At 31.2% G+C, this 19446-nt stretch overlaps 1 protein-coding gene across 3 annotated transcripts in view; it reads right to left on the reverse strand.

Annotated features, from left to right (window-relative positions):
- Nucleotides 1-1737: 1737 nt before the first annotated feature.
- Nucleotides 1738-19446, reverse strand: part of LOC143085251 (bridge-like lipid transfer protein family member 1) — an 85434-nt gene continuing 67725 nt past the window's right edge. For all 3 annotated transcript variants that reach the window (XM_076261495.1, XM_076261494.1, XM_076261496.1), the window contains 10 exons: nucleotides 18645-18894; nucleotides 18097-18254; nucleotides 13016-13214; nucleotides 12246-12460; nucleotides 11343-11597; nucleotides 10857-11027; nucleotides 10111-10284; nucleotides 9395-9523; nucleotides 7622-7742; nucleotides 1738-6256 (listed from right to left, as the gene is read on the reverse strand). In XM_076261495.1, the coding sequence (XP_076117610.1) occupies nucleotides 6046-6256; nucleotides 7622-7742; nucleotides 9395-9523; nucleotides 10111-10284; nucleotides 10857-11027; nucleotides 11343-11597; nucleotides 12246-12460; nucleotides 13016-13214; nucleotides 18097-18254; nucleotides 18645-18894 (1883 nt within the window). In that variant the 3' untranslated portion in view covers nucleotides 1738-6045. The remainder of the gene's footprint in view (nucleotides 6257-7621; nucleotides 7743-9394; nucleotides 9524-10110; nucleotides 10285-10856; nucleotides 11028-11342; nucleotides 11598-12245; nucleotides 12461-13015; nucleotides 13215-18096; nucleotides 18255-18644; nucleotides 18895-19446) is intronic.

Consider the following 19446-nt stretch of genomic DNA (forward strand, 5'->3'; position numbering starts at 1 on the left):
GTGTAAACGTGAAATAGTCGTAGTGGAAGCGTGGTTGGGTCGCGGTGAGAACGTGATGGTCGTAATGAGGTCGTGATAACGTCGCTGTGAGATCGTAGTGAAGTCTGTCCGAATGGAATCACGCTTTCGCTACGATGGTACAGCGACCTTTGCGATCTTACTGCGTTCTCACTACGCTTCTGCTACGACCTGATTTCGCCACGACAGCACCACGATTGTTTTGAACATGTTTAAAGTTGGCCACGCTCATAATGATCTTGAAGACCTCACCACGACCGTGATAGGATCTTACTGCGATCTACACGATCGTACTACAATCATTTAAATTCGCATTTTTTTTACAGATCGTAGTGCGATCGTGTCCTAGTGGGATTGCGGTATTAGACGTATTTGGAACAACTTTTTGGAATTTGGACTTTTTGGAATTTTGGATCCTCAATGATGCTCTTCAACTTTTTACTTGTTTGGCTTTATAAATATTTTGATATGAGCGTCACTGATGAGTCTTATGTAGACGAAACACGCGTCCGGCTTACTAAATTATAATCATGGTACCTTTGACAACTATTCCTTCAGTTCAACACTTAACATTGATCATAAAACCACGACAAGAGGTGAAGGCCAATTAGCTCTTGTCGAGATATAAAGACCTACCCTTCCAAGGAACTAATATTGTTGACATTTTGCCCATAGTAAAACTATAAATTAAGAACAAAAACACTTAGAATTGAACCACAAAATAGGTCAAAGTTAACTTCTGTCAGACTAGCAAGAACACCTTACAACTGTTCCACAACCCAAATGACCAGCAACTTATCAAAATACCTTTATAAAACAAGAGGCACTCAAGGGACTCAATAACTCAAATATAATTTTCCTTAAATCTTTTATCAGCGATTATTTTTGCTTTTCACTATACCGGTATATATTAATGAGTGGCTAAAAAATGCCATTTAAATGTACCCTTTATAATTTCATCAAAGTTGACTACTATCTGACTGACAAGGTCAATTTCCAACTGTTTCATAAACTAAATGTAGTTGCACTAGAACTCATGATGAGCAACTGAGAAACTAACCTTTAGAAAAAAAAGTTAACACTGTGAAAATGTAAGTCCGATTGACCCTGAGAGACAGGCATGAAAATCTTGGGAATGTTCTATGGCAAAATATAGTCTTCTGACTGTCTTTAGTAAACTGACATTACCATTGTCATATAAGCAGATTTTAGCCTTGCATTCTGTGACTTCCATTGCAAGAGATACAATTAAAGAACCCTTGTGAGCACGCTCCCATACCCCATGCTCCCACATTGTCACTGGACAAACAAAATGTCACCAGATTCCTCAGTTCAAAGACTCATAACTCTACATAAGTCAACTGATAAAAAATTTTGTTGTGGATATGCACATTAACACATTATATTGTTGTGATGACAAACTGTTGCAGTACTGAAGTATGTTCAGAAAATTATAAGTTAAAGGGGCATACCCTTAGAGAAATATTGAGTTTTTAAAATTTTGTGTCGATGTGCACATCTACATAGTATGTCCTTATTATCTAAAAAGTTGCATGAAATTCTGTTGAGTGGTTTCAGAGGAGTTGTGATGACAAGAACAGGACTGACAGACAGACATACTGACTGGTCAATAACATTATATACCCTTCACAACTTTGTTGCGAGGGGTATAATAAATTGTCTTAACAATCACAATGATGGACTTTCAAATCAAAACAATCTATTTTCAATGACAATGTTTATTATTCTGGAATCTTTGTAACAAATAACAATATTCTACAGATGAAATTTTAAACAAATGAAAAAGTTCTCTATATTTTTAAAAAAGCTCCCTAAAAACCAATAACAATATTATTATTATAGTTATGCTCTTTCAAGAAATCAAAGATGTAGAAATAATGATACTTAGTTAAGTGATAACCATATACAATTCTAAGCAAAACTATGTTGGCAAAACCAGATTCTTATTATACAAATTTAATATAGAAAGTTCTTTTCCCCTACAAATTACACTACCTTTACTGATAAATTCATCACACACTGTAAATGTAAAAATCATAAAAATTCAGGAAGAAAATAAAATAAAATAAATTAGTATAAAAAAAATAATGTTAACATAAATGGGACAAAATAATTGCATTCTGACAATAAAACATGAGCATTTAACGCACCAATAACATACTTAAGGAAGAAAGCAGATTGGTTTTCCTTTCATACATAGTATTTCAACACCTCAACTTTTTAATCTCTAATCACAACCTGTTGTTACCTTGACATTTCACCTTTTTGACAAAACAAAATCAATTCTAACCAAAAATTTGTTCTTTCATTAATTCTGAGACTCTCAAGTTTTCAGTTAATAATTCTTATTAATTTCCATATATATTGTCTTTTTCTATGGTCAACTCTGGGGAAAGCACATTTTCAAATCAGTTGTGTACAAAATAATAAATTTGGGTCAAGCTAAAAATAAACTGAATATCACCCTGTTTTCCAAGACTCCTGTTTAATACCTTTGTTTTTACAATGAATGTTTACATCTGGATAAACACATTTAAATTACTCAATAAATGCCGTGGTACATATCCCCAATTCAGCCAAATATAAAGGCATGTCATGAATAAAAAATATAACTGTAGAAAATTGATAGAATTGTCAGAGCAATAACTCATATAAAACAATCCCCAAACTGTTCATTTTAGTAACAGATGAAGGAAATTTTACGCAAAAAAAATTTACACACACCCTTTTGCAAAATTTGATAAGTGAAAAAAACAAAAGAAAATAATTGAATCATAAGAGTGTTCCATTACTTACAAGGAAAAAAAACAACAATAAATGCATGATAAGACATATTGTTTTGCCCTAAAAACCTATGAAAATTGAAATAAGAAATTACAATATAAAGAAATGTCCCCATTATGAGCTGACATTTTTACAATTTCATAGGTATGAGTAATCAATATTGACAGCATTTATTCCAGTATGTGTTGAAAATGTATATAGAAATTTAAATGTATGTTTAAAAGTTCTAAAGACCTGACAGATAATTGTTTTTTTTTTTACTTTCTAAAAATATAATAAAGACTTTCTGATTAATAAATTTTTGAGATTTTCAAATTAAAGGAGAGAAAGAGTGGTGTTCTTATAAAACTATATGCATGAGATAAATACATAAGAATTCTCAGTGACAAATAACTTATTCATTTATTATTAAAATTGAATATCTTTTGTCTAAATCTTTACTGTCATTTTTCAACGAGGCTAAATCATTCTTAATACTTCTATGCAATTAGCTTAGGACCCAAACAAAATATTAATCAAATTTGAAAATTAATCAATCAAGTATGTGATGTAAAGCATATTTTCTATTAAATTATTCATAAGGTGTCAGAAATGTACAGAATCCTTTTTGTTTCCTATCATAACTCTAAGATATTGTAAGTCATCTAAAATCTTACTGTGAGAATAGTATGTTCAATATATCACCACTAATGATCTGAATTAAAACATAAGTCTAAATGTATTGATTCCTTCATTCAAATGAAATGATTGTCTAACATAAAAGTCATACCATTTTCCATATGTATTACAGCAGTATTTCTCTAATTACTGTTTATAACAGATAAAAGAAGAATCTAACAATGACGTACCATTTATAGAACAATGACATACATTAATGTCAACTACCAATAGATTCCTTTAATAGTTGCATTTCCTTTATAATGAAAAAGGCTGAAGGTTAAACATCAATGATACATTAATCAAAAAACACATCAAAACAAAACAAAAAACATTTAACTGATTTATGGAACAGATATTACTGCTTTTATACACGTACTGTGGATTCATTTATTTTCCTGGGTATCAATTTTCGTGGATTGAAGAAAACTTCAAGGGTATCTGATTTTGTGGTTTTATTAAACTCTGCATACCCATGCTATAGAAAATATGTAATTCGTTGATCATTTGAATTCGTGGTTCACCTTTACCTACAAAAACAATGAAAATTGGTACCTAACGAATAATAATGAATGTACAGTATTTGTAACTTTTCCTCAGTATTACTTTCAAAAATATTCAATCTATCATTTTAAAAACTGATGTATTCTGGGTAATGTTTTCAAAAGCATTTTTTTTTTGTGACAGGGAATATTAAGCCTATTCCTAACACAATATTTATCTTTAAACCTCATTACCGCCAATGAAAATGATCTTGCCTTAAAATAATGAAGTTCACCGTGGAACATTCTACTTACATATGTTTACAAATAAATAAACTACATATAGATACAATATAGTTGATTTTGTATATACACAGATACTGGCTTTGGAAAATGATGCCCAAACCGGACTCACCACAAAAATGTAAAAATAGTATTACTAGACACTAATATAATCTAGATAAATATGTATACCTTGTAATGTTTGAAATAAGTGTACTATATTATGTAAAATCTATAAATTTTCAACAACATAAATTCAAATCTCAATAAGAAGTTCTAATTCAGAAATGATTTGAAAAAAGATAAAAAAAAAAAAAAAAAAATCCTTTTATACCCCTAGCATGCATCCAGTGTTAGAAGCAGATACAGAAGATAAAGTAGGGAAATATTCCCAAAGTATAAGATCTTCCAGTAATTTTTTTTTGGAATTTCCCCATTTCTTTAGAAATATATTAAATCAAATAAATAAATATAATGCCATTCATTTCATATAAAAGCAATCTTTGTCAAAATGCCATTATCATATATCATAAAAGGTATTGTTTAAAAAGTATTGACATGATTAACAATTACATTAGCAAAAAGACCAGCAATCTTAGTGCAAAAAGGTTGCACCTTAATCATCTATCACAGAAGAAATAACTCACAACAAAAATATGAAAACCCATGCCGTTTTTCAATGTCAAGTAGATTTACTCTGAAACTTTTAAAAATTTGTAGTTTTGGATACTTTACTCTACCCGAAATAAAAAAAATGGATTATTATGGACCCATTTCATACTGGCCATACAATTAACATTCTAATGTACAGATATAATGGTAAAGATAATGCTATCTACAGCTCTCCATGTAAACCCATTAAATCATAAGATCTGTTCTATATATCTAAGACAATTTCCATCAATCCTAAAAAGGTATTGCTTTAGAGTAAATGTTCATGTGAAACTTATGTTAAACACTTTTGTTTAATCATCTTTACTTCAAATCCATTCAGCCTCTTAGTTTAAAATAGACACAACATTACATTTATCCACTGATAGTAGACAGTGACCTTTGCACCAATAATATTTCTAGTGACTATTTGTGAAAGTTTTACTGAGCACTTTAAAGAGAGAAAGAAGACACTGTGAAAGGAAGAACACACATATATACATGATTATTTTATGTAGATTTCTCTGTAAAACTGTACACATCATTAAAACATCTCAAAATAATCTGTATTTTAGAACAAATAAAAGTTACATGATTTGATAATTTCATATTTATAGAGTACATAGAATGTGTTTCCAAAATAATACATTCATTTTAAAAAATTTGAGAATTCTTCGTGGATTCGAACCCTGATACTTATACATTGAGTATGCTATATATATATTTTCTTTTGTTTGTCTTGACTAAATAACTAAAACAACTTTAATTATAATACTTTAGTTTTCCAATATATCTTATGTTTTAAACCGGCAACATTTACTAAACGTTAACTATTGTGAAAACGATATATGATCAATATACAATAATGAATGTCATTCAAAACAAATATAATAAAATAAACTGATAAACAGCAATGGTTAAAGAGACATGGAAATAACTATAGGAAAAAATGCCATATTACAAATGAAACACAAACATGGTTTATTCACAGTCTGTAAATAACATAATTAAATATATACAAATATAGGTACACACTTTCATGACTAGTATAAATATACATTTTATATTCCAAAAATCTAATGTAGTTTTCATTGTGCTCAATATTAATCTCTATATATTAATACATTATAAAAGGGACATAATTCAATCACTAACTCTCTCCTTCTGTCTGTTCTTTAGGTTTCTCTCTTAATACTGTAATGAGATATTCGATAAGTATAGATAAGAATTTATCCAGTGGGTCCATGAATCCACGCTGCATCCACTTGGGTATAGTGACTCTAGCGTGTGTAAATCCTAACTTCTGTAGCACATAATCCACTCCAACTGGGTCTATTTCTTTACTGGCCCAATGGAGTAATCTAAAATAAGTAACTTGTAATGGTAAAGTCTTGTCAAATAGTCTTATTATAAAAAAAGGCCATATTATAAGTTATATGGTTCGCTACTGACCCCATACGGATCCATAGAGGGTTAGTAAAATCCATATAGGGGATGAGGCCGGAGGCAGAGTCCCCTATGAATTTTATTCACCCTCTATGGATCCGTAGGGGGTCAGTAGTTAACCGTATAATGAATTTATCGGACGCTGGACTTTTTCTGCGGCGTTTTGTTGAAAAATAAACAATGAAACTCCACAACATTAATAGATGACGTCGCCATTAACGCGTCATGAACCCCATATGAAACTTACTAACCCCATACGGTCTCATAGGGGGTCACCACGTGACGGCATTTAACCAATCACAACGTGATAATTAATCTGTGGTCTGATATTAGAAGGTTGTATAGTCAATTGTTTGGAAAGCCATAAGAAGAAAATATTAGGATTTCAGCATGAATGTGCTGTCAATTATCATCCATAAGCAAGAATTTAGTTTCTTTTAGGAAAAAAAACTTGATTAAAACTCATTGAGGTTGAGATAGAAAGTATTATATTGGAATCTGCAACACTTGATATTTTTACCTCATAGAACAATCACTCTTGTATGGAAACATTTCCTCTCATGTCAAAATTTTATTTGAACTTCTTGGTGGCCAGTTATGTAGGACAAATAGAGAGAAGGAGCAATGTGTTGTGAGATTTATAATTATATTTCATTGCAGGAAAAAGTAATAAACTTTTTCAGAGTGCATTTCTGATCCATATCATAGGTTTTTAAAATATGTATTACTACACAATTAATAACAGTGCTGATTTTTTATATCAAAAAGTCATTATTTTATAAGATTTAATCAGAACAATACTGACTTTGGGCAATTCTACAAAAAAAGGCATTAATATCAGTTTCTCAATCAAGAATTAAGTACTTATAAGTAGTTCTAAAGACTAGTTGACTCAAAGTATTGTAAAGGTGTAGGATTTAAAACTTTTCCCTGTATATTATATAACTGATGACCTAGTGTTTTAGAAATTTATTTCACATGAAATTATTGCAGTATACTTTACCCAGGAATCATAGTATTCCATTGCCAACAATGTAAGTAGCTATATATTCTGTAAATTCAGAAAATATTGCGTGCATTTATTATTGCAATTTTACCATTTTAGACTTCAATGCGATTTTAATTCTTATGATTTTGGGGAAAATCCTGCTTAATTCATATTAAATATTTTAAAATGTGAGTTTAAATTTTTGCGTTTACAACTCTGTCGCAATTTTCAAAATAATAAAAACCTCACAATAATTTCTGAATTTACAGTACTCTCTTAATGAACTACCTACCTAACAGTTGGTTCTAACTTCCAGAATTTACAGTTAAATTCTCTGCCATCTTCCTTCAATGCTGCTGTTGGGTCAGTCACTTTCTTCTTCTCTGTATCTGTCTTGTATGACATTCTACCATCTGTACAACAAATACAACATGTAGTGAAAGTGGCAAAATAAAATGAAAAAAAAAAATAAAATTTTAAACCTATTTTTTTTAATCTCTTAGGCCAAGTTCACTTGAAACTCTCAAGTTAACTTTATCTACTTTGGTTTCACCAATACGATTTTACTTGAACCACTCAACTTAACCCAGCGTACCCTGGTTCCAACCCTCACCGAGCCAGGGTTAAACTTGAGAAACTCTTGAATGACGTCAAACTAATGAGAATATTTTATTTTTTATGCTTGGTCAGGGCCTTACCCTAGAGTTACTTAGAGTTGTTCCGAATATCAACTCTGGTGCGTTAACGTGATAATCTATTAACTCTGAAGTCCATTGAAGAGTTTCAAGTGAACTCGGCCTATGTTATCCCAGAGGTAACAAAGCAAATGCTATGAAAAAAGTAAACAACAAAAATAGCAAACTTCAAGGAAAATTCAAAAATGAAAATCCTTTATCAAACAGCAAAATCATAAGTTCAAACACATAAAACGTATGGAAAACAACTGTAATATTTCTGACTTGGTACAGGCATTTCCTTATGTAGGAAATGATGGATTAAACCTAGTTTTACAGCATGCTAAAACTCTTACTTGTAAGAACCACTGCAAGCTGACAGAGGACAGGAATATTTTTTAAATGTATGCTCTTGTTTTTGTTTGTTTTAACATATTTTATTTGCTGAAAGCGAAAAAGGATCAGACACAAGTATAACATACTTATAAAGTCTTCTCCACAATACAATATATATAACAATACAAATTGAACGTGAGCATACATCATATAATATAAACAACATAAATATAACTTATCTATACTGAAAAAAGTAGAGGGAATGAGGAAAGAACGACAGAAATTAGGTTGATGATGATATTGATGATGATGTGTGTTTTACCTATGTTGATACTATACTACGAGGAATCGTTTTGATCTCTTTATAAAATTGAATAAGTCCAAATCGCAGCCTTCGGGAAGCCAGCTGAGACCATTAAACAGAATAGCCCTTTCATTTAGATAGAAAGGACAATCAAAGAAAAAATGGTGCATATCCTCAATATCCAAACCACATTTACATGTTGGATCAGATATAATGTTAGCTCTAAACAAGTCACAATTCAAGAACGATGCCGAACATCTAAATTGGGTTAATATTATGTTCAATTTTCTTGGACCATATAAATAATGTTTTAAGTTAGACTGATTCTCATTTCGAATGTCGTAGTTTTTTAATTCTACTTTGAATTTTGATAACGAGTCTACATTTCGAACTGATATGTTCAAACTATTCCAAAGTTTAATTGTTGATGGGATAAAGGATTGGGAAGTTAGTGTCAGCCTGCAAAATGGTAAAATGATATCTTGTCCATTTCGCAAGGGATATTGTGTTGTACTTTGAATTTTAGGGGGCACATGGTTACATAAATATTCAGGGGCATTACTATTCTGAATTTTATAAAATAATTGTAGTTTTCTTCTTTTTCTTCGTTCCTCTAAAGTTTCCCAACCAACCTCTTTTAAGACAGTCTCAGAGTGTGTGTAAACAGGCAAACCTGTTACAATTCGTGTATGCTCTTCATATGTGTGGTTTCATCATTATTCATAATGGAATAAAAATAGTAAATACTGACCTTTATCTTTCTCTTTGATGTACAATGAAATGAGGTCATGTAAGAAAAGGATGACCTCAGCATCCATAGCAACATAGATATGATCTTCAAACTCTGTTACAAAGGTCACTTCAACTACTGGTCTCTCATCTGTAACATAAATATAATGTTATCAAGTTTGACATGCAAGATTTTTTTTGAAAAAAAATTTCAACAAAAAGAACATACTTGGTAATATGACAAATAAGGCATCAGAAATCTACTTTTAACATTTTCTTTTTGTTGGTACTTTTATGCATACAGCTCTCTTTGAGACTATTTTTTTTAAGGGTTTTCTTATTTTGTTGATAGATTCATAACTATCCAAGTTTGACATCTTCATTGATGATTTGTATTTGTCTTTATTTTTCTACTCATCAAAGTTTCAATTTATTAAGTGGTTTAATGTATCTTCTACCACAATGCTTAAAACTCAATGTGTTTCTTAGTATTTATGTGAAATAATCCCATGATCATCTTTTTCATGCAATTGTGTACAAACTGTAGAATCAATATCTCTGTTCCTGATGGGATGGGATCATTATCTTATAATTGGATTCTTAAAAAGTGGCAGGAAACAGTTATCTTCTGTTTTTTTTTTTTTTGTAACTTAGTTACTGTTTTACCAAAAAAATCATCACTCTGAAACTGCAAGTATTATGCAAGAAGGTTATGCTATTCTACATGACTATATTTACCATCAGATTGAGGCTCATATTCTCCTTGTTTATGAATAGATTTAAGGCACATTTCTAATGACGGCAACACAAATATCATCTCTGTATCATGGAAATAGTCCTGTGTACGTCGACGTCTGTGGTCCTTAGGACTCTCAACACCATACCTTTGCATGGTAGGAAAGTTATCTAAATCTGGGGAAAAAATACAATACTAATCTTAACAAGCAGAAAAATAAGTAAAAAGTTTTTTTAAATCCATTGCAATGATGTTTGAAGATCTTAAACTCTGTGGAATATGGACTGATTGATTTTTGGCACACTTCGCTATATTATGGAAGCTAATTTTATGATGCGATGGAGAAAGAGAACCATTATCCTTCAGAAGGAAAACTGTCATTTCTGTACAATAAAGGAGACAATCACACCTTGCCAAAAGCTGGTTTAGACATTTGAACTCAAAACCTTAATAATGACAGGTAAGTGAGCACTATAGATGAACTACGTAAAAGACTCAGTCATCAAGGCTGAACTCTTCTTGAAATATAGCAAGAAATCTAAATATGAAAAGGAAATACAATACTATATCATTAATACATTTATAAAAGATGTATACAACTGATAGAAACAGTACTCAATACTCACATTATATTTCTACAGATAACACATTCACTTACATTTTTAAAATTGGATTTTAAAGTGTTTTTTCTGGCTATAATATGTTCAATTTAATGTAAGGAATACAACATTTTGAACACAGCACTTACCTTTAATTTCTGATGTAGCAAATGCATAATGGAACCATTCCTGTACACTGGTAAATGTTGGTGGCATTGTGTGACCTCTGCTTATCTTACAGACAGAAGCCATATTCTTTCCTAGAGTATGTTGTGCTTCACGGCCAATATTTAATTTCAAATCTTGTACTATATGGAGATCTGAAGAAAAAATTGAGACCTGTATTTTTCAGTATAATCATTTTAATACTTCAATTATATTTGAATTTCAAGGATAAATATTTTTTTGAGATGTTGAAATAGGAAAATTTTTTAAAACATAACATATTCCTTTAACTTAATGACTACTTATCAACATTTTTTTTCTAAATTCTAAGAATGAATACTTGTTTTCCATTTCATCATTAATAAGATATCATGAGTGGGCAAAAATAAAATTCCTCTGTTTATTCATCTTTCAGTTCATCAACAACAAAAGATACTTTTTTTAAATCTATTTCTATTCTATGAACTTACCTCCATCCTGTGTTTTCTGAGCTTCTGTAGCAAACACAATAAAAGCTTCATTCAAACAGAACAGTGCCCATGATTTTGATCTAAAGTTGATACCATGGAAACAAGCCAAGGTCATGTTGTTGCCATGTAAACTAATGTTGCCACCTAAGATGGTGCCTTCTTTAGGAATCATGGAGGGTAACATGGAGAATTTACAATCTGCTATCATCTCAAACGCCTTCTGCCAATGTCTGTGATATTTAATGTCCCATAAATCTGAAATAAATTTAAATGTCTTGTTTGGTTAGTGAAGAATATTGGTGTTCACTGAAAACAAACAACAATCAAAGAGTGCTACAATTGTGCTCATGATACATGGTCTCACACAAAAAATCTATAAACTCAAAAATTCCATGCTGTAGTAATTTAAGTTAAAATTTCTAAAATAAAACTTACTTGAAATAAAAAAAAAACAAATGTCCTAAGAAATGAAATAACTGTGAAGAAGGCATCTGCATATATACTATTAGTTCCTGTTTATAAAATATGAAATTATTAAGAAACAGAAGGTTCCACTTCCATCAGGCAAAGATGACCTTTAAATAATTTTCAATGTTGTGTCTTGTGTACTATTATTTGTGTTTGTCTTTTTATTTTTTAGTCATGGCATCAGTTTATTTTCATTCTGTGAGTTTGACTGTCCCTCTGGTATCTTTTGACTCTCTTTATTTGCTATTCCTTTTTAGAAGTCCTTTTTGGTCATAAAGCTAACATTGCAGCATATTTTATAGCATATTTAGCTTTAAAATGTTTAGGTTTGTGCCTTCCTGATAGAAGCAAATCTAGAATAGCTGTTTTGAAACACTAAATTTGTTAAGTCTTTCTTTCATTCAAATTATTTTTAAATTCAGACTACTTTCTTACATTCATCTTCATCATTTTGTTTCTGTCTATCAAGAGGCCTCTTTGTTCCTATTGGTCCAATAGCTGACAAGGCCCGCCTACTGCTATTGAACTGCATAGTTATGAATTCCTCTATCTTTGCCACCATCTTAAAGATATCAGGAGTTGTAGATCTTGATATCATTGTGTGAAACTGGTCCCAACCAAGTTCTCCATGTGCAAACATTAAACCAGGTCTAAAACATACAAAATATTAGTAGTTAAATCATATGCCATTATTTAAATACCATCATTAAATCAACAAACAAAGGGTTGATATTTCTTTTGTGAAAATATCTGTGAAGTTTTTATCATATATAAGTTGATAAATGAAGAAAAATTAGCCATAGCAAATCATCCAAATGTAATTTTATATATCCTGCTAAAAACAACAACTTTTTTTATTCAACACATTTTTTAGATTCTTTTTCATTGTTTGTGTTAAACTGATGAGATAAAATCAACTCAACAAAAAAAACAAAAAAGCGTATTTAAGCATTGACACTCGTATCACATTTTATATTTGGAGATTGTCATATATTTTGAGCTTTGTCCATTATTTTGGTAAAAAGATTTTGTAGCAATACTGTCTTATTTAATTTCAATCCCACACCTTTATCAAACTGCTGTCACTAAGACACAAGTTTCACACTCATTCGAATCAACTTGCTATTTCATCATTCTTTATTTCACCATTGGCATTACGTAAAACAGTAAATTCTCCATCTTTTTGCTATTGATACATTTCTTACCTAGTGGTAGCCAGGGGACCGTCACTTTCACTTTTGTCTTCTACATGCCATTCATCTTTGATTTCAATGTCTAGTTTACTTAGTCTTGTCATCAGTACACTAGTACCCATATAATCCATACGACACTCTATAGCAAACAGTGACAAGCCTAATCTATGACTAGGTTCTTTTCCAATTATTGGATCTTCATTTACTTCAACTGGAATACATAATTATATAATTGTAAATTATTTCAAGCTAAATTTAAATGTTTGTTCTTATTCTTTTAACCAATTATATATATGTTAGCGGCAGTAAGTGAAATTAGGCATTAAGCTTAAATCCTAGGCAATAAGCTAACGCCTAGGCAGTAAGTCTATTGCCTAAATGATGTTAGGCATTAGTCTTAAATCCTAGGATTTAAGCTTAAATCCTGAAAAATGTATGCAGGCATTAAGCTTAATGCCTAAAATATAAATGTGAGTAAATAAAAGACATTTATTCATTTAATTAGAAAGAGATTTGTTATATAATAACAGTATAAGAACTGGGGCCTGTTTATCGAAACTATCATTAGATCGGTCCTACAAGATATTCTTAGGACAGAAATTATGATGAAGTTTGGAACGACTTACGACATGTGTCAGCATGCACATCGAAGCTATCTGCCTATTATTTTAGCTAGGATGTCCTAACCGTTGTCCTAAGTATTTACGTAAAAGAAAAACGCAAATGAAAAATTGAAATATTGGATCTAATTAAACCAACAACTATAATTCAAAATTATAAAATAATATTATAAGTTTTAAATTTAAGGGTAATAAATAATTTTGATATAATTATGTTTGTACATTTAAACTCTTTGAAACAAAAAATTAGTCAAAAAAATATAACTTTTTATATATTGGATTGAACAAACCAATTAAGGAATGACTTTAATATTTTTTCTGTCTATGAAGAAATAACATAAAAAATTCGGTGCACACTGAATAACGCGTGTCTTATAATTTAATTCTAAATTCCTTAATAAACCGTAGAAAACCATGAAAAAAACGTTGATGACGTCATGGTCACTTACTAAATCATTTATATGGGCCGATAACAAAATAACGTGGTGTGTGCAAAAAATCATATCTTATTCTATATTTGTAGAGTTTCTAACTGACAGTAAATTCTGCGTTTCGAATGGTCTTTTTGTTGAAAAATCGAATCAGTACACGTCAATTTCATCAAGAGGCAAATCTGTTGTCGATTATATATGCGTTCCACATGATATCATTGGCAGTTGTAAAGACTTTAAGATTGTACCGTGTGGTGACGTTGTTGGTGCCGAGGGAATTCAAAATCTCATAGACACTCGATGTAATATTCCTGATCACGCATTTTTAGTTTTTTGGTGTGAGAAATGGAGATTAAACGTAAATAGTGCAAAATAATGTGTTATGCACTTCCGGAAAGGTCAAATTCCACGGACCAGTTCAACATTCAAAATTGGAAATGAACAACTACAAATCCTTGAGCAATACAAGTACCTGGGCGTTATTTTTAGCGAGAAACTTAATTATACTGCTGCAGTGGATGCATTTGCCAAAGCTGGTGGTAAAGCACTTGGTGCTGCTATTTCAAAAGTTCATTCATACAAAGAAATTGAATTTAAAACCTTTGAAACTGTGTTTAACTTCTGTGTCAGCCCTGTTTTAGATTATTGCTTTGGTGTTTGGGGCTACAATACTTATCATGATACAAAACAGAGCAGTACGATATTTATGTGGTTTACATCGGTTTGCACCCACTATAGCATAAACAGTGAACTTGGCTGGTTACCGCCAACGCAAATACATTGGTTAAATATGGTAAGCCTATGGAACCGTCTCATTCTTATGGACGACGAGAGACTCACGAAAAAAGTTTTCGAGTGGGAGTATAAGAATAATGGATTATGGTGCACACAAGTTATGGACATCTTTAATAAACTTTGTTTAAGTAACCTCTATGAAACAAAACAAATAGTGGACATACAAGAAGCTAAAAATAAACTTTTATGTTATACTGAAAGTGAATGGAAATACAAATCTGCGTTATCACCGAAACTACGAACATTTGTGACCTTCAAAGAAAATTACGAACTAGAACAGTATATCACATCAAATCTGTCTAAACAAGAACGATCGGCTCTTTCCCAATTAAGATGTGGGATTCTTCCTACACGCATTGAGACTGGAAGGTTCCGTAACGAAGCGCTACCAGACCGAATATGTGTACTGTGTGAAAAGGAAGAGGTCGAAGATGAAAAACATTTTATGTTAAACTGTCCATGTTATGACAAACTTAGACAAAGGTTTCTACCTATGGCCGCACTAGACAATTTTAGTGACAATAGCGAAAAACTTATCCATTTATTGAAATACTATCAACTATCAAATTCAAACTGCAAAATTTGTAAATTCAGCTTGCATTCATAGAAAAAAACCAACTTTACGTCTAATTCTGTATTTTTATTTTGTAAACTTTTACGTTTTCGGATATGATATTATATTGCTAAAGTGACATATAGGTCCAATGGGCCGGGTGTAAATATCAAATTGCTATGTATATAATTGTATAAATGTATGTTGTGATACACATGTCACTATAATAGATAATTACTTACTTACTTACTTACTTACTTACTATAGAATCTCCCCCCACCATTTTATTTTTTGTGATACCTCAAAAACATGAAAAAAGTATGAGTTTTAACTTTTAAAATTACTAAATAAACTTACTTTAGAAGAGCTGTCAAATGAATGTATATTTATACATGCATTATTAGAAATATAATTAAGAAACGATTTTAGATCAAGAAGAAATCACCAAATATTCATAAACTCCAGAGTTTACTTATTGCCTAAAATCATGTTCGGCAATAGGATGAATAATCATCATCAGATTTCAGGAAATAAGCTTAATGCCTGAAAATTTCAGGCAATAACTTAATGCCTAGGCGTTAACTTATTGCCTAGGATTTAAGCTTAATGCCTAATTTCACTTATTGCCGCTAACATATATATTATTGCTCTAATAGTTTTTGACCAAACCTCTTAGTGCTATAACAACGTTTACAATGGCAAGGAAATTGAATAGACTTTTATTTGAATCAATCTTAAAAAGACCAGTTCGTGTTTACATTGCACAAGCAAGATCTATCAAGATGGATCTTATTAAATCCAGTGCGTTTACACTACAACAAAAAAAAGAACCGGTCTGACCTTTATTTTCCCATCTAAATATAACAAACACCTGAAAAAAGATCCATCGCTATCAATCTTCGCGTTTACACCAAAAAAAAGATCGATTTTTTTAAAACCACCACTAGAGGTAGACTTTTTAAGAGGTACCCTTTTACACTGTACAAAAGATCGATCTTTAAAAGGTCTACTGTTCGTCCTTGTAGTTTACGTTGTTTCTTATAATTTAATTAGCGAAAGTTTTATACATTTATATATTGTGTTAGTTGCCTTTTAAAAAGTGTTTCTACAAATTTTGTTGTTAAAATATCAAAGATCCACAAGAAACAATAAATCTGGTTCAATGTTTGTTGAGATTCTAATTTTGAGTTTCAAAACCAAAAGTAATGTTAACATTTAAAGTTTGTATGTGCTATTTCCAGATAATGAATCTTTTGTAAACCAATGACAAACTTCTAAAAATAAAAATACACATTCAAAGCCAGGAATGGAGGTTCCATCCTAATGCCAGACAAGTAACTGTAAATTCAGATATTATTGCGTGCATCTATTACTGTAATTTTCCAAGAATGGACAAAATTGGAGGTAAATTTAATGCGATTTAGAAAAAATCCGCATATAAATCTATGTTTCAGTCATCAAAATGTGAGTTCTTATTATTGAGATACTCACTTGATCACATTGTTTACAATAATAACAAGAGTGCACACACTGAAATGTCTTGCCTTCTTTAAATCATTGATATTATGTTGATAGTCCTAAATATAAAGCTTTATTACAACTGTCACATAAACTTAACCAAGTTAACTAAACATTGACCAATGAACCATGAAAATGAGGTAAAGGTCAGATGACCCATGCCAGGCAGGCATGTACAGCTTACAATTCTTCCATACAACAAATATAGTTGACCTATTGCTTATAGTTTAAGAAAAACAGACCAAAACACAAAAAACTTTACACTGAGCAATGAACAGTGAAAATGAGGCCAGGGTCAAATAAAACCTGCGCGACTGACAAATATTTCCAAACACCAAATATAGTTGACCTATTGCAATTAGTATTAGAAAAAAAGACCAAAACTCAAAAACTTAACGTTAAGCTCCAATTGCATGCAAATATTTCAGTCAAACATATTGTTCATATTTATTAGAACATAATTGTAAACTTGGTTTACAATTTCTATACTTGCAGATTATATAATCAAGTATATATAAATTGGACAACTCAATTAATGCAGAAATGGCTCACACGTATTACGACTAGTTTATGGGTTTATGTTGACTTATTCTTCATCCCAAGTCGATGTTATATTGGTGTCCCATTTTTACTGCGACACAAGGTACGCATATACCAAATATAGTTATCCTATTACTTATAATAAGAGAGAATTTAACATTACAAAAAATCTTAACTTTTTTTTAAGTAGTCACTGAACCATGAAAATGAGGTCAAGGACATTGGACATGTGACTGACGGAAACTTCGTAACATGAGGCATCCATATACAAAGTATGAAGCATCCATGTCTTCCACCTACTTAAATATAAAGCTTTCAAGAAGTTACCTAATACCCCTGCGCCACCACCGCCACCAGATCACTATCCCTATGTCGAGCTTTCTGCAACAAAAGTTGCAGGCTCGATAAAAACCTTGCAATAAATGATAATTTCTGAATATACAATATACATATTATTTGAGACAGCAGATGCATGAAAATATATTTTTTTCCATTTCCGTCTCACCTTCACAAGCAATCCCTTCAATAAACAGTAAGGAAACATCAAATATCATAAGCTACATTATTTTGGTTATACCAATGACCACTTATTAAACTGAGTGTAGTTCCTACCATTCCTTAAGTGTCAATACTTACCAAATGTTGATAGGTTGTTAATTTCTAGGGTGCCACCAACAACCCCTCCTTTAGAATCAAAATGAGAATTGTCCATTCCAGTTGTAATCTTTAGATCTTTGTGTCCACTACAATCTATTGATAATCTACCCTGGCTCTTCACATTTTTAGTTGACCATCTAAAAAACAGGCATTGGAGTGAATATATAAAATTATATGTAATCAAAAATAGGCTTACAAATATTATTATTTTAAAGAAAAGCAATCAATATGTCAGTTATAACTTGATTCAATTTGAATAAGATTTTATTATGGTCTCTAATGGACTGACAAGAAAAAGCCTATGATCTCCAAACAGTCTAAAGAATATTACTTCCATACATATTCTAATCTAAACCTCTAAGGTCTTCTGTTTCGGTCAACAACATTAATGAAGACTGTTTCTTGAAAACTAGACGGCTTCTTTGTGATTTTGCCTATGGTGCTTAGCTGTCTTATTGGCAGTGATACCACATCTTTACATCATATACATAGTTATAAAAGTTGTCAAAGTACAAGATAAAACTTACACTGTATTGCCCATCACATTGCTCATCTGGACTCTGAGATCTAACTGTGATAGATTTACAGCAAACATTACAAGGGTTTCCCATGAGCTGGAAGGTTTAGTAACTGTAGCACCTGAGGCTCTTCTCTTACTTCTGGGTGTTTCTGATGGAGTCAAGCTAGCTCTCTGTTTAGATAAAGACCTGTGAGTTGATACGGAACCAGATTCACTGAAGCTGATATCAGTAGGTGACTGAGGTGCTGACATTGATCCTATGTAAAACATAATAATAGTTAAATACACAATTCATTTATTAACCAAAAAGTGTCTGTCTGAAATCAAAATTTAAACTCATCATTCCTAGTTATAAGGTGTATTGATTGAGTTTTAAAATTTTGTTGGTAATTAAAAATCTACAAGATAATCAGTTCTTTTGTTATGTTCAATACTTAATTTTAGGATAAACTAACTATCTTATTCAATTAATTAATTAAAACAGGTCTATTAGTTGATGACCATTACAAATAAGCATTAATTATTAAACAAGTCACAATAATCCCCCCTCCCCCTGTCTCTCTCTCCTTAAAGTGCTGTAAAGACAATTATTCACATCTAAATTTGGATTCAGTTTTATAAACACGGGAGATCAATTTATACTATATTGTTATAACATTATGAACTCAAGTGAGAATGCTCACAAACACCATGCCCAAACTTCTTTCTGGAGGCAACTCCTAAGCAGTCCTATACAGAGATCAGCAATGTGATATATATGTTGGAAATTAAACTCCTTCAAAGGTTACAGACGGAACGTAGAAAAATAT

Source organism: Mytilus galloprovincialis, chromosome 8 (assembly GCF_965363235.1).
Source record: "Mytilus galloprovincialis chromosome 8, xbMytGall1.hap1.1, whole genome shotgun sequence".
NCBI lineage: Eukaryota > Metazoa > Mollusca > Bivalvia > Mytilida > Mytilidae > Mytilus > Mytilus galloprovincialis.